This window comes from Grus americana, chromosome 4 (genome assembly GCF_028858705.1).
Source record: "Grus americana isolate bGruAme1 chromosome 4, bGruAme1.mat, whole genome shotgun sequence".
NCBI lineage: Eukaryota > Metazoa > Chordata > Aves > Gruiformes > Gruidae > Grus > Grus americana.
In genome coordinates this window covers 25,696,007-25,712,138 of record NC_072855.1, presented here as the reverse complement: position 1 = coordinate 25,712,138, position 16,132 = coordinate 25,696,007, and the positions used below count along the sequence as shown (strand labels likewise).

The 16,132-nt window shown below is 43.9% G+C and overlaps 1 protein-coding gene and 1 long non-coding RNA gene across 3 annotated transcripts in view; both read right to left on the bottom strand.

The window, feature by feature from the left end:
- UBE2K (ubiquitin conjugating enzyme E2 K) overlaps positions 1 to 1,957 on the bottom strand; it is a 45,209-nt gene extending 43,252 nt beyond the window's left edge. Inside the window, exon 1 of one of the 2 annotated variants that reach the window (XM_054823629.1) lies at positions 1,405 to 1,957. Coding sequence is in view for 1 of the 2 variants with exons in the window: in XM_054823628.1 (XP_054679603.1) it covers positions 1,405 to 1,467 (63 nt within the window). In the remaining variant the exon portion in view is untranslated. The remainder of the gene's footprint in view (positions 1 to 1,404) is intronic. The other variant, XM_054823628.1, reaches the window with a different exon arrangement.
- A 5,268-nt stretch (positions 1,958 to 7,225) lies between these two features.
- LOC129205833 (uncharacterized) lies at positions 7,226 to 15,999 on the bottom strand. The gene is made up of 3 exons (XR_008576875.1): positions 15,862 to 15,999; positions 12,246 to 12,390; positions 7,226 to 7,381 (listed from the first exon to the last, which is right to left on the bottom strand). It is a non-coding gene; the product is annotated as an uncharacterized LOC129205833 (long non-coding RNA).
- Between the last annotated feature and the right edge of the window lie 133 nt (positions 16,000 to 16,132).

Sequence of the window (16,132 nt, the reverse complement as noted above, 5' to 3'; positions counted from 1 at the left end):
TATAAAGATATCCACTAGAAATTTCTCTTAGTTTACATGCAATTCTGTATTCGCTGTGCAATAGCTTGGCAAAATCAGCCAGGGCTCTGAAGGCAGCTGTAAAACAAGGCCCTCACATTTTTCTAGGGGCTACTTCAAGCTGCATAGCAACAATGCTCTTAGCACACAATTCAAAAGCACACCAACTACTGCTACCCTAAGTATGTTTTCCTTAAATCATTAGTATCTTTCAAAAATTATCCACTTGATTTTTCCTCTGTGAATACGTCCAGATTTCTAAAACACCAGCTCTAAGAGTTACATATTCACATTAATATTTCATAAGCATCTAACCTGCAACATCATCCCAAGTAGGACGACAATGACGACACAACCATTAAAACCTATCTGGCTGACGTCCACCAACTCAGATACAGACACGGCAGAAGCTGTATTGATGCAACCCTGCAAACGCTGCTGTATTTTCCCCAAAACTGATCAGAACTTCTTTAGCGTCCCCCTGAAAGTAGCCAGTTTCTGTTACTGACCACCACATACCTAAGAACATACTGTTCAGGAAACGAGGTAACATGATTGAAATGAATGAGGCTTTAAAAGCATCCACCTGAAGGTAAGCAAGCCTGCAGTGGGATAAAGGAAGTTCTGTATTAAAGTAACCTAAATAAATAGGGATTTACTTGCAACCCTTTTAAAAAAAAAAAACCAAACCCTAAAATTAAAGCCATCCTCCGCAGTCTCAGGCCCTGGCTGACCAGAGGGGTGAGTTAAAGGAGATGTGTGAAAAGCTGTACCCCCATCTCAGCCCCAATTCGCTTCATCACCTCCCGGCCCGCACGGAGAAGCCTCTCCCCGGCGGAGAGGCGCGTGGGCCTGGCCGCGCGCGGGCGGCGGCACTCACGCGCGTGCGGAGGGACGCGAGAGGGCGCGGGCCAGCAGGCGCCCCGCACCGGGCAGGCCCCACCCCGCCCCGCAGCCTCCAGCCTGGCACCGCGCTCCCAGGCATCAGCCGCCCGCCGCGGGCACTCTCGCCGCGGGCTGCCCACCCGGCCTTCCCGGGCCGCGGCCCCCCGCCGCCACCACACTTCCTGGGCCCGGCCCGCCGGCCCCACTCCCGCTCTCGGGCCGTCGGCGGGTCCCGCTGCCCGCTGGGGGAGGGGCTCCGCGGCCCCCTCCTCCCCCCTCCCGGCGGCTGGCGGGTCCCGTCTCCCCGGGAATCGCCATTCCCCTCCCCGAGGCCGTGGGACGGGCCCACCCCCAGCACGGGGAGGTGGGGCCGAGGGGGAAGCGGGGTCCCCGCGCAGGCCGGCGGGACACCCGCACCTTCCCCCGCTGCCCACACTCACAGACACACACACACGGGGAAGGGTGGCGGCAGCATGCAGGGGGATGGGGAGAGGCTCTGACCTCCTCGCTCTTCAGCACCTCCTTGAACTCCCGCTTGATCCTCTGCACCGCGATGTTAGCCATCTCCGCAGCGGGCACCCACTCGCCGCTGCCTCCGAGCCGGGCCCAGCGAGCTCCGCCGCCGCTCTCGCTGGATAACTCCCGGCCCCACCAAAATGGCGCCCGCGCCGAGCATGCGCGCTAGGGCAGCCGGCTCTGCCGTCGCCTTTCAGGAGGGGCCGCCGTGTGCGCGGAGCGGAGCGGGCACCGGGGCTCCTCGATGGTGGGGGTCGAGTGCTGGCCGGCGGCAGCGGCGGCGGGATGCGGCCGCCTCAGCCTCCTCCCGGCCTCTTCCTCTCCGCTGACCCCGAGGGAAGGATGCCGCCGCCTCCTGAGGAGGCGCGGGGGTTTCGCCCCGCTCGCCGCCTGCCCCGGGAGACACCTGCCTGCTTGCCGCCCCTCGGCATGTCACGGGCCGAGCGGGTCCCCGGCGGCGCCTGGCGAAAGCGTGAGGAGAAACGTCTATAGGCAGAGCCCTGCCACCGCCGCTGGCTGGCCCAGGGGCAGAGTTAAGGCGGTTGTGTTGTCATGGCTCCCGCCGCAGGCAGCGCGGCCCTCCCGGCCTCACCTGTCCGGCCCGGCCTTGTGTCCGCAGGGCGCAGCAGCGGGGAGGCCTGAAGCACCGTGCCGGGGAAGGGCGTGAAGGAATGTCCTTGGGAGGTCTGAGCCGGCAGCTGGGCCGGGCCAGGGGGTTCCGAGGTAGCAATGGAAAAGTCTGAGGTGTTCCTGAGGAAACAGCTGGCTCAAGGAGCAGCTGACATGTCTTCTGGTGAAGTCCCTGAGAAAAAATAATCAGTGATGGTTTCACATGCCTTGAGAATCTACTCAACCTATCCATACAGCAGTTCCCATCAATTTTTTTTTTTCCCTTTATGCTCGCTGGAGAAAACTGCAGTTCCTTACACATCTGGCCCAGCTCCTTGCCCTCTTCCCACCCTCGCCCTTCCCTTGGAGACACTGCTGCATCCTCACACGGGACAGGAGGCAACTCAGGCCTGGCAGGCCCAGGAGCCTGGAACTCTGAGGAGGTAGCGTAAGGAACTGTTTCTTTTTATGGATTCTGCTACAAGATTTTAAAAGTAGAGTAGAAGGTGAACGTCAGTCCTGTCTAATGGGCTGTTACATTTTATTGCAGAAGCAAACACGGCAAGCCACAGATGTTGCTCTATCTAGAAAACTGAAATAGGATACCAGTAACCATCCCTGCTAGCCTGAGGTATGCAAAATATGGTATGGTATGGAAGAGTGTAGATAGATTTTTCAGAGGGGAACATGAGATTGCATTTACAACTGTTGTTTATTCGGGAAATAGAGGCTTTCAAGACATTAAGGTCTATAGAAAGATTTTATAGTGCTTTCTCTTAATGGTGCAGCACAGGACAATGTACAACATAGACATTTATCTCAAATGTCTCCTACTGGTGTGGCTGTCATCTGCAGGTGCTGTTTATTTATCTCCGTTAGTATACGCAGCATTTTGACTATTATATACACAGTAAAGAAAGTATAGGCCCAACTGATTAAAAAAAATACCTGGCAACTATATACAGGTGCATATTGTCATTTGTGTGTATTTACTCTTCCCCTGTTGTTTGACTGGAAAAAGTCCATTTTCCTGGAAGAATGTTGTATCATGTGCATCTGTTCATCAAATTAGGTCTTCAGACCAAAACTTGTTTTTAATGCAATACACAATGGAGTTTTTCAGCTGAGGTTTTTAGTACCTTTTTGCGAAGGCTCATTTTGCACTAGGCCTGATTTCTTTTTAATGACTTCTAGTGTGATCTTGGGCGTTCATCTTCAGAATAATTTAGACATCTAAGTCCCAGTGATATGTCTTAAGCTCCTTTTTAGAAGGTAGGTCGTGGCTTCTCTGTGCCTTAGGCTCTTACCTGTAAAATGAGGGTAATAACTCTTCTCTGCCTCTTAGAGCTCATAGATGAAAGTTAGGTTTATGGTGCACTGAGCTCCTATTGAGTACTATAGACAAAAATTATAAAGGCAGCATATAAAATCTGTGGGTTAAATGCCTTGTATCTTTTCAGACAGCTCATAGAAAGGAGCTGAGCTTCTGATATTCAGATTTTGCTCTGAATGGAGTGGAAAACATGACCTTTATCAAGTGTCAGAATCCTTTGTGTTCCTGTGAGTGTGCCTGTGCGTTATAGGTAGTAGACATCCAGTAACAGCCACAGTAAAGGGCAATGATTTTGCCTGGGTTGTATCTAGGTTCATTTTCATGTGCTCATTTGGATTACAAATGTCATAGTCTGTTACTGCAAAAAACAAATCAAATTAATATGAATTACTGTATCTTTTTTCCTTAGTATACCCCACTCCTTTCTTTTGTCCTTAAATAGGCATCTTTCACTTACCTCACAGCTGTTTCACATTCACCATATACTGTGTTAATTTTCTCTTTGGTAAAAGAGAATGTAGAAAGGCTTTTTGGGGGGAGTAGCATAGAGTTGTGGCGAGTTCTGCCAGGATTAAAATATTGCATAAATTCAGTACCTTATGTAATCAGCATGCTGGGGTTATCATTGTATACCTCCTATACTGTTTTATGCATTACCAGAGTTTTACAGGAGACTTTACAGGGGTTTAGGCCATAACAGGACCATAGACGAGCAGTCTTTGAATAGGTGTTTTAGGTTTTGGTTTGGTTTAGGGATTTTTTGTGAAATAAGAAAATGCTTAGAAAAAATGAGAACATAGCCTATTTGTGTGATTTCAGTAACTTCCGTGTCTGACTTCATAATATATTTTATAGTGTGTTGATAATACAGGTCTGTGTATATCCTCCAAATTAAGTTCTCATTAGTCTTTCACCCTTAGAAAAATCCATACACAAAATGTAAAACTGTAGTTCTTTGCATATAGTCAGCTCACTTTTTGAATTACAAAATTTTGTAGTACATCTCATTTCAGGAGATAGTTCTTTCATTGATCCCATCATCAATTTAGCCTTATACCAAACAGTTCTTCCAATAGCAGCTTTCACAAACTGGCTGCAAATTGGTCTATACTTTTGCCCATTGGTGTTGATCATAACTAATAGAGTGTGAGATACAATTCTGAGTATCCGTGTATGTTTGGCATATTGCTTTGAAATACTTCTGGAAGTGGGAGCAGGAAATATGATGCATTAAATTCAGTTCAAACTATGTAAGGTTACTGCAGGAGGAAAGTTTATAGCATCAGTGCCTATAAAGTAAGATCAGTGGTTGTAAGACAACCTCATCCCAAGCTCTTAATTTGGAAAGGCTGCCACTGTTCATTACCTGATGCTAAATACTATATAATTTCCCATGTAATATGGGAAATAGTATCTATCCTACAGCCTATATGTAGGAAACAGTTCCCCACATTTTCGTGGAAAAGTGGCTATTGTTCATGCACAAATTGCGCATGTTGGACTCACTGTACATACAGTACAGTCACCGTATGCATGGTTCATCTGTCTGAGACTATGGATGCCCCCGACCCCAGTATACTGCCTGGGGACTCCAAGCTTCTTATGACAGCACTAAGTATGATTAAATTTCTGTTCTTCAAGTTAAGATTCTTGGTGATCTTTTTCCCATTTCCGTATTTTCCTGATTTTATTCTGTTCATATTAACAGGATATTTTCCTAGTAGAATTACTCAGAATTTGGAATTATTGAGATTGTTCCCTGCGATTAGAAGAAAATGCCATTTTTGAAACTGTAACTTTCCAGCGTACACATTCTGTTCCTCTTTTCCTGCTTTGTGTCTTACATAACAAGGCTTCCCCCCCTCCTCATCTTGGCCTCTTTAGTTTAGAAAAATGAAAAATGTCAAGCTTGATCTTCTCTTATTGTTGCTGGAGGATTTCTTATTGGAGAGGAGAGCTGTCTCAAGATCTTTACATTGATTGCAAACACTTTAGAAACAGGGGTTGAATTAACATTTTTAATTCTTATTTTGTTTATTTCATGAGGCATCCATACGAGGATTAACTGTACAGGCTGTATTAGTATTAGATGGTATGCACTTTGCATTTAAACGTTCATATGCTCATTTGTAATAATGCTTTATTTAAAAAAAATTCAGCAAGAAATAATATTCATAAAACTAGGTTATTTTTAAATTTAACCCTCGTTTTCTATCAAACTTACACCTACAGCTCTCTGTCATCCCAGCTTGTAAGAGAGAGGCCTACATGCCAGAAGTTGTCTTTATTATCTACGTATCATTTAGCACATTTCAGAGATTACGAAAATAAATTTAGCCTGCACATTTATTGTCTGTCATATTGTGTTCCTGTTGTGGCAGCGTCTGGATGACTCAACTCATTCCGAAGATTAGCTTTATCATAAAAATAACTAACTGGTTGTGCAAGTTGACCGAGTTTTAAGTTGTCATCTTAACTTTCCTGTTCCTCCTATACGTGTCCACGTCCGGTTGCGTGGCCAGGTGTAAGAGTGCCCTCTCCTGGGTGGAACAGAGCAGATTGGCTTGCTCGTGTGAGAAGGATCCCTCTGTTGGGGAGCTCCTCATGGCACTACTACTGCCTTGTCCGATCTTTCCTGTAAAGGTGTTGAGGAAGAACTGGTAGGAGTTCTGCGGGTAGAAATGCCTAAAACAGTACAACAGAAATTGTTCCGTGTTCCTGGTAGAGAGAGGCGGTATTCACTCGTGATGTCTGCACTTTCCGAATGGTATTTTTCACATCATTAGCAGCTTAAATATATATGCTTAAAAAGGCAGGGAGTGTACTAACTAAACAACAGATTCTTCTGAAGTCATTCAGTTTGAATTCATATGATGCAATTCATCTGACTTAGTGGAGTTAGATCAGACATTAATTCAGCTATTGATTTTACATCAATCAATCTATGGCTTAAACAAGATTTAGCAACGTTTTCATTAAATAATGCGTGTGCAGAAATTTTTCGTAGTTTAATAATAACACCATACTGTTCTTCATTTGGTAAGGGCTTTTATTAGAAATTGACAGGGCACACTGGGCTTTTCATTAATTTGATGGGCTGGCAATATCTTCTAAATTAATGTTACATCTGAACCTGATGTTTGTGGTAGGAAAATCTAGATACAAACAGCCCCAGCCCCAATGTTTTTAAGTCTGTTGGCAAAATTACTGAGTTTTTTAAAGTTCCGCTTTTTTGTGGAGGAGTGATTTTCACCTGGTTGTACGTACACCTTGGGATCTAGAGGCTGTTTCTTGTGAGTTCATGAAAGGCAAAAAGAAAAAAAAAATTGGTATCAGCAGACTGACAAGTTGACCACAGGGAACTAAAAGCATTTCTTATAAAGGAAAAGGAATAAAGCTATACTCCTTTGTTCCTATTACAAAAAGAAGATAGCAATCTTTTAAAGATCCTTTCAAAATGAAAGCAAGCTGGGAATACAAAAATAGATTTCACAACTTAACATGGCTATTATTATTAGTTTTATAAGTATTAGAGTTAGAATGGAAGAGAGGATTTGGTGAATAATACAAAGCATATAGTCACCATGCTACATTGCTGGTATATTGTTTTCCACTCAGAAACATTTTCTACCCTGACTGAAGTATTTGTACCATTTTAAGCATTTTATATTGCCATCTATTAATGTAATAACTTATAGTACATTATCTAATCTATGTAACTTTAATTAAATATGGCAGTCTTCTTTTCATAGATAGTTACAAAAGGGACTTAGAGCTGCTGTGAAAGGGCAGCTGGACAGCTTTTCCTGGCCAGTGGGACATCATCTTCTCCTGATATCCTTAGTATTTGTGACTGAATAAAAATCCTTGCTATTTTAATAACTGTAGGGGTTGAAATCAGATTCAGGCTGATGCTCTGAAAACCTCCATTTCATAAATGTCATCAGGACTGAAGTATATAGGACCTTGAAGCTGGAAGCTTAAATTTGTTGCTCAGTGCAGTGGTAGCCAGGGAAGTACCTAAATGCAGCAAATAAGTAAGAGAAGATAAAATGACATTAATATTTTGGAGTGATTGCTTGGGGGTGGAGTTAGGGTTACTTATTAGAGGAGTTGAGTTTAAAATTAGAATTGGAACAGCAAATTATTGTGAACCATTCTGTGAATGAATATGGGAATCCAGAATAAATAAAAAATAAAAATACTTTCTGTTAGAGGAAAAGTAAATGCAGTCACAGCCTAATTGCACAGCATTGGTAGCGGTCTTTAATTGCCAAAATATTTTCATATTCCTGAAAGTGTAGATAAGCTAACTGCTGGAAAGCTCATAGTGTACAAAGTGGTCCAATTGACAGCATGTAGAGAAAATTTGGGTCTCCAGGATGCTTCCACCTGGCTTCCTGCCTTTTCCTTTGGGGAGACAGACAACACTTATTCAGGCAGTGTATGTTGCAAAGTGTACTCCTACATCACTGCCGTGTTTTCGTGGGAGAAGAGGATGTGACTGGACACCTTTTCCTCTTCATGTATGTAGCCTGAGACATAGAGCCATCAATGCAGGCTGCAAAAAGGTATATGCAAAATAGGGATCAAACTCCCACAGGCAATAGTGTTATACAGCACATATGGTCCCAACTCAAAAAAGGTTTCCAGCTATAAGAGAATATGGATTAAAGATGTACGAAAACCCACAGTATAATACAAGGATATGTGCAGTAAAATCAGAAATCTACTAGAAGCCAAACCACAGAGAGAACATACTCCAGTATACTTTGCATCGTCAATTGTTATGAATCCCTTCAATGGTCTCTCTGTTAAAGCACAAGACTTTTTTAGGGATCCTGAAAGGTAGGAAAATATCATTGCTGCTAATAAAAGCAAAATCTGGAGCTCTTAAATTCAGCTATTATTGTTTGATCTAACAATTTCGGGATTCTGAGGCTTTTTGAAAATTCTAACTAGAATTTGAACTTGTTTCTAATGATGGCCATCTTGCTAAGCTACAGTATAATCTGTTATGATGGGCACCAAATCCACAACTAATGGAAGTCTTTTGGAACTGTCTGCAATAAAAATTTACAAAACAGTGAAGTTTGTCAGAGATCATCCAGAAAGATCTCAACCATGACAGATGGGTAATTTATCAAGCTGTATTGCTGTCAATACCATCCTAAAATATCTGCATTTTGGAGACTAGAACAATTTCGTATCAGGAAAAAACCCCACCCTTTTCTATTGATCTTACTACAGTAGAATACTAATTTAGGGCTAAATCGTTAAGTCTAAATCACTAGTCACTGTTTTGACCACAGTCATGTAAATAGTTAATTGACCTGCATTTGAAGTCGTAGAAACTGGTAAGGACCAATTCAAGAATTCAAATGAAGTCAAGCTGATTTTGCTGTTTTCCTAATCTGATTGTCTCCAGTTTGGCCATGTGGCTAGCAAGAACATAGGATCTGGCAAGTTATTAGAGGAGAAAATTGAGGATAAAGTCAGGTTAAACAAACAAGGCTCATGTACAATTTCCCTGAACACAGCAGAAGTTAAGCAATTTCTCTGGTGTTTGGATCTCTGTCAGGCACACAATGTTTCACAAAATAGTATCTAGAAAATCCCTGCTATTCTATGTGTCTGTCTTTTCAGTAGTAGCATATGCCTTTGTTTAGGTGGAAGATCTAGTTTAGATGCAAGGAGCTTCTTGTCTTGTACGTTTTTCTCAAATGAGAGGTAGCAATTATAGCAGTTTCAGTGAAGTATAACCCATCTCATAAAATTCCTTGTTACAGCTTTCCCATCTTCCTGAGTGCAAAAAGATCACATGGTAAATCAGAAGTTGTCACCTTTTAAAAGGCACTATTGTAGACTGTATCTTTCCTTCCCCAATTAGAGGTTAGTCATGCTGGGAGACATTCAGTCACGCTGTATGATTGTCTCTCACGATTTTGCAGATCCTAAGTTTTAATCCCAGGAATGTTGTGACGTTACACTGTTGGTCCCTTCCCCAAACACAGAGCAGACATAAAAGATACTGACATAGAATAGGGTGTATATATATATATAGTGTCTTCCTGCACAGATATTTCTGGGTGTCTTACTATTCCTGTATTTTAATATCACTCATCCCAAATAATTTTACTCCCATTGAAATTGTGGTGAAAGTGCTGTGCAGATGTACCTACTCCTGGGTTCCCTCTTGAGTAGCATAGTATCACAGAACCACAACGTGGTTGAGGTTCAAAGGGTCCTCTTGAGATCATCTAGTCCTCCTTCCCTCCTGGGGTCAGCCAGAGCAGATTGTCCAGCAGGACCATGTCTGTTTGGATATCTCTAAGGATGGAGAGGCCACAGCCTTTCTGGGAAACCTCTGCCAGTCTTCAACCACCATCAGAGTAAAGAAATGTTTTCTTATGTTCAGCTGGAATGTCATGTGTTTCAGTTTGTGCCCAGTGCTCTTGCCCTGTCACTGGGCACCACTGAGGAGAGTCTGGCTCCCTCAGTAGTTTCTCTACAGAGGAGTTTGACTTCTGCTATAATATGGCACTGGCTTCAAATCTTTCCATCTTTTTTTTCAGTAATTACCTCCAGTTTTAGAGACAACATCTATGTCCATTTTTGACCTCAGTAGCTTAACACAAAGTAACCACAAGAACTCATTTAAACACTGAAAATGTAAATGCACACTCTTGAACACAGAAATGGTTTCCTTTAATCTGTGCAATAGTTTTGCAAAATTTGTAAACTGTGAGCTGAATACTACAGAATTCTTTTTTTTTCCCTGACCTGACAGTGTTATCAGGTTCTGTAAATCCTAATTTTCTTTCTTATACCAAACCATTTGTAGGGTCTACAGCTCCCGTTCAGCAAGTTTGACATGCAAACATGATGCAGCAAGCATCTAGCTGCATCATACCACATCCTCAAACAGCAAATGTGCACAGGCTAAAACCCTTGCATTATGTTCACGCAAATAGTTCTTGGCCAGCTGAGAAACCAGTCATTGCTAGTTCACTTGTCAATACTCATGTTCTAAGATCCAAAATGAAGAGCATAGTGGAATGTGCTGTGGAAACCAGAGCATCACTTCCAGTGATAACAGATCAGATTCTTCTCCAACAATTTAATTTAGTTCTCTGTAGTCCATACAGAGATGCTGCCACGTTTTATGTAATGGAATACTGATCTCCAAGGACTGACTGCCAGAGTTATGCCTTTTGATACACCTCCTCAGTGAGGCATGAAATGTATTCTCTCTTTGCTCTCTCTTTTTTCTTGGTAAATAATGCCTTGGCTTTTTAATGGATGGTTACTCCTAAATTTCAGTCATATACTGAGTGCTTAATACCAACTGCAGAACTGCATATATCCATTTCAGACCAGAGTAATTCCCAGTTCCTGACCAGAAAAGTTTGACTCTTTGCTGCTTCTTAGTTAGATATAGTAAAGTGTTCAAAAAAATATCCTTTGGGATCTTATTTTCATTTCTTTCTCTCACATTTTCTTCTGTACTAACATTCATCAAATCTACTGGCTTGCATTTTGTGCCTCTGGTTCGTGTATTAGATGTGGCTTCTTCTATTAGATGTTCACTTGGAAAATGAACAGGGATTCATTTTTATTTTAAGTCTGTGAGAACTGTAACAGTTGAGGGCTCTGACTCATGTTCAGAGGCAATTTCAGACTGGATGCTGAAATGGCTCTGAATGTAGAGAGAGGGTGACATGAGATGTGTTTTTCCCGAGTGGCAGCAATTTTCAGATGACTATGGCAATGTTAGCTGCTGGTAAGTTTATGGCTGCAGATAGCTTATGGCTGTGAACTGCAGTTGCTTAAGAAGCAGTTCACACTGTTTCTCATCTTTTCTTTGCAAGAAAGCCACCACAATCATGCAGCTGCTAATATGGTTTCTTCTCCAGAGGAAAAACAATTTGTTAAGGTTATACCAGTGTTGGTTTACTTAGACCACATTTTTAGAGAGGATTTCCCAAAGTATTTGCAAAATATATTCCTGACACTGATTGCGTAATTATCAGTCACAATGAAATTTAGTGGACCTCTGTCTTATTAACTTCTGTGGTTACTGAGAACTTACTGTTCTAACTCTACAGGTGCATTTCAGCTTAGTTTATATGAGTATATCTTTACCAGCAAGTGTTATCATTAACAATTTGGTGGTTCAGATCTTAATCCTCTATTTTTAAATGTTTTTTGCAAGCATGATCTTGTAAGTGTCCCAGTTGGCCTGCTTGCATTTCATAGTTACTGTAAGTTACTAGTGGATATTCTAGTTAAGTGTAAAATAATGCTCATCATCCCCTCAACTTCAGATTTCCTTCCTCCATTTCCTAATTGGGAAAACTCCATTGGGCAGCTGTGATCTGGCAGCATTACAGCAACCCTTTGTGATCATTTCCCCTGGACTGTGGCTAATTCATCTCAAAGTCTGTGTTGCTGTGTTGATGCTTCAGGAGCACAAAAGCCCTCCATAGATCCTCTGACAATTTCAGTGGAGTTTCTTCTTTCCAACGAGCCATATTTCCTTCTGTGAGTACTGATGGCTTAGGTTGTGATTGGGTGTTCATTAAGCTTGTATCTGTACATTGACAGAAAATCTGGCAGTAGAAATTTGGTTCAGCGATGATCACATGACTAAATTTCAGTTAAATTAACCTAAGTACACAATATAGTCTTTGTGCCAGCTAATTCACAGGCTTGCTGCCTAGTATCTCAAAGTGCTTTGCAATTCTCCAGTGCTTTTTGAGATGCCAGCCCAGCTGAATTCTAGGAATGTTTGTGAGCAACTTTTCTAAGTACTTGGCTTCTTTTTCCAAAATTAAATCCCTCTTTCCAAAAGCCCAGCTCTGCTGCCAAAGGCCACTCCTACCTTGCTGCTGCAAGGGTACTTTACAGTATTGTCCTTTCCACTTCCTGGATGCCATTTTCAGACCAAGCTGCAGACAAGTGGCTCTTCAGTATCAAAATTTGCAGTAGAGTTTCATGTGGATTCCTTCTGGGAATAGCATTATGGTCTGTGTACAAGAAAAGAGGTAGCAGACAGAAAAGGAGTTACATTAAGAGGATTTGCCCCATTTCTAGGTCATTTTTCAGATCTGATGAAACTGCATGGATTGCAGATGAAGAATTTCCACTCCACAAAGTATCCGGATGTGAGCAATACAATGCCTAGTAGCATGAGTTATGCAGCAAAAATGAGAAGAACATCAGCAGAAAGACAACTTCAGAATGGGAAAAGTAACGTTCTTGGGTATCTGTAGACAAGCTCATCCATTGTTTGGCGTTAGATCACCAACATGACTCCTGCTTTTCCATTGCCTGTCAGGGTAGAAAAGTTGAAAGCTAGCACTGTGATGTGGAATGTGACATCTGCCTGTTGCTTTACAAAGTGCCCAATCCACACTACTTTCAGATGACAGATGTAGAGAATGTCATAGTAAGTTCTGCTCAACTCCCACCCTCCTCCATTGTACAGGGTTATTGGTGGAAGGAACGTTACCATCTTCTCCCTTCAAGCAGTTGTTTTTGTAGTTTTAGCTTGGCAGCTAGTTGGTCAGCACAATTTATTTTAGTGTGCAAAAATCAATAGATTTACTATTCTGTCCGTGTTACTAACTGATGTTGAATGCATCTCATGCCTTTGTTCGTAAAGTAGCCTAAGTCATCACTGTTGTCATCATAGTTTGTCTGCCAGAAAGGAGACTTCATAGAGTGAGTCTGAAAACAGCCTCCATATCAGGATCTCATTTTACTGCTATATCGTGCACTAAATTTGTGAGTGTAAGGGGGAGCAGATGGCTGAATCCTGGAAGTGGGAAGCTGAGACAGAATCAGTGCCTGTTATGGCTTGTTCATTTGCCCGTGGGAACCAGGAGGGCCAAATTCTGAGGGATGCTCTGGCAGAATGTTTTATGCAAAATGCCTAGCTACTTTCTTCTTATATGTATGTACTTGCTGATTTGAAAGCAATAAGCTTATGCATTGTTTCTCTTGTTCCTAGTCTCTGCTTTCTGTAGCTCCTATTGCCTGCCCCTCTTCCTTGACAGTTCACACTCTGAAGTTTCATCCATGAGGATCACCCTTTCATGAATCCATCCTTCAGTAGGCCCATCAGCTTCCATATTTCCAAGAATGCCAATGGAAACATATATGTTGAACAAAGAAAAATAATCGGAAAAATAATTGTTATTTTGCTGTCAAAAAGGCAGTGCAAATCATGCAGAATACAATACTGAAAAAAAGCTCAGCTTTTGTTGTGTGAAACTATTTACAGATATGCAGAACTTTGCAGTAACAAGATGGGGGAAGAAACGAGTAGGGAGGGGGAGCTGCTTGGTGTGAGTGCTTACATCTCACCCAGAGGGCTGGCTGGCCGGCCAGTAGTGCTGCTTCCACACCTCATCGAAGGATGATTTCAGGAGATTACCAGACATGATGCGAGTTCCTGGGTGGGGCAAATGAGCCAGAAAGATGTGATGCGCCAAGTTTTGAGGAGGCTGCATTTGATGCAAATTAAGAGAGTAAGACATCACGGCTTTAGCTGTAAGTGCCATCACTGCATACTGTTTTCTTGCAGATCTCTCAGTCATCATCCCCATCAGGTCCTGCCTCTACTTTACAGACTCTTTGCAGGTTCATATTATTTCTGACAAAGCATCTGAGACTGCCCGTCTAGCTCACTTAGTCTTGCCCTTCCAGTTGTAGGATTGTACAAATTCAATTCTCCGAGAATCAGTCACTGTGAGACTCTCTTTCTAATTGCAACAGTTGCTCCAAGTCTGCTTGCCGTCCTTCTAGCAACAGCTGGCTGTTTGGCTTTACCCACAGGCAAGAACGTATAAGTGTTCAGTGTTCCTGCCTCAGCTTGACAGGAGGAACCTTCCTCTCAACTATTGTGTGGTTGCCATTGCTTTCCTCTCTTGTTTGAGCCAGGACTAGTGGTAAGCTTTGTCTTCAGGAGCTCAGATCCATTTTCTAGGACAACGACTAGCCCTGCGTGCTAGGTGTGGGAGACAGATAGGCAAGGCTCCTTAATGGTGTTGAGAAGCTGTCTCTGCTTGCTTCTAGGATGGCTTGTTCCCCAATGAAAGGTTAGTATGGCTGAGGGAGAGGTGGGAGGAAGGATGCAGCTACAGTTGATCATTCTGCTTATGACCATCCCCTGACACCGTTGTCTTGGATAGCTTTGTGTTTGGCCAGGACAGCCAAAGTATATCTTCAGGCCAAGCATATCTTGACATTGCTGATGTTCATGGTTCCTGTTGCACTCTAAGCTCCTGGACAGGCTGTCAAGAAACCTGTTTTCCCAGGAAACACTGTAGGGATGTAGTTTCATATTTCCAAATGAAAGATAAATTTTAGCATCCTTAGTGCCTTACCAGAGGTTCAGTTCCTTTGTTGAGGACGACAAGATGACACAAGCTCTGCATAGTTTAGCTTTTTTGTGTGATGGCCTGACTTTGCGTCAATGCCTCAATTCACTTTTCAGTATTACCACTCTTTAGTTGGGCACTAACATAAGAGAAAGGGCTGAAACATGGGAAAGGAGAGGCAAGATCCACTGCAAGTCAGGACTGTGTGGCATGGCTGGACAAAGGTAGCCAGCCCGCTGCATCTCAGGAAGCAGAACGTTATGTCCAGGACCAGCCCTAAATGAGCAGAGGTAACCTACCTATGGCTCTGCACACCAACGATGGCTGGATGTGCATGACTGCCAACAGGCGATGCACCCGAGACTTGCAGACTAACGTAAGCTTGACACCCAAGGCTGGAGAAAAACTTTCAGAAGAAAACTGTAGCCACGAAAGGAGGTTTGAAAGCCCCATGGCAACAGCAAAGAGTGATGAGAACAGCCAAGGTCATCCCTGTATATGGGCCATATTGGACTGTATGAGGCACTGGTGCCATGAGGAGGTACTGACTTGTGAGAACTCACAACTTCTGCCTAAACTTCCTTTCTCATCGTAATTGCAGCGTCTTACCTTGTTTCCTGGCTTGGAGAATATAAGCTACCCTTGGAAATATTGGAGGACAAGATTTTCTTCCCGCTGTAATCCCCATTACATTATGGCATGGTATCACTGTCCCCAGGACAGGATGTGGTCCATCTTTCTGTATGGGGGCATGACACCCCAGCTCCTTGGCTAGGCACAGGTGAACCCAACTGGCTGACACGAGAAGCCATGATCTGAAATTTTCCTTTCTAACTTCATTCCACAGCATCTAAATGCATATTTTGAGGGATGCTTTAATTGCAGGGAAGCCTTGTGAGTCATGAGCTCCTAAACAGGCTTTAGGTTTCTAGGTGAGAAACTACACTGTAAATTCCCTCCTACTTCGGAGGTGATGGCTGGGGGCCAAGCAACCGACGTGACCGTATCTCTGACAGGGGCACAGAGCCCTGACGACGGTGGCGGTGGCAGCCCCACCCGCACACCAGGCCCCAGAAGAGCGACTTTCCTTGCGTCTTCTCAGCGCTGACTTACCGGGGCTTTATTTTTGCTTGAAAATGACACCGCCCTGTACGCCCGCCTCTCCTCCTGCCCGCGTAGCAGCCCAAGCCCGCCTCAGCCGGGCAGCGAAGGCCGGGACGCGGGCGTCCCTACCCAGCAAGCCGCCCGGAGGCGGCGCGGGGGGCTCCCGGGCTCCCGTGCCGGGGTGGTGGCAGCTCCGCGGAGGGGCGTGCGCGGGGGGCGGGAGCCGCGCGGCCCCGCCCCGGGCCCGCCGCCGCCGCCGCTGCCGGGAGCCGGTAGATCC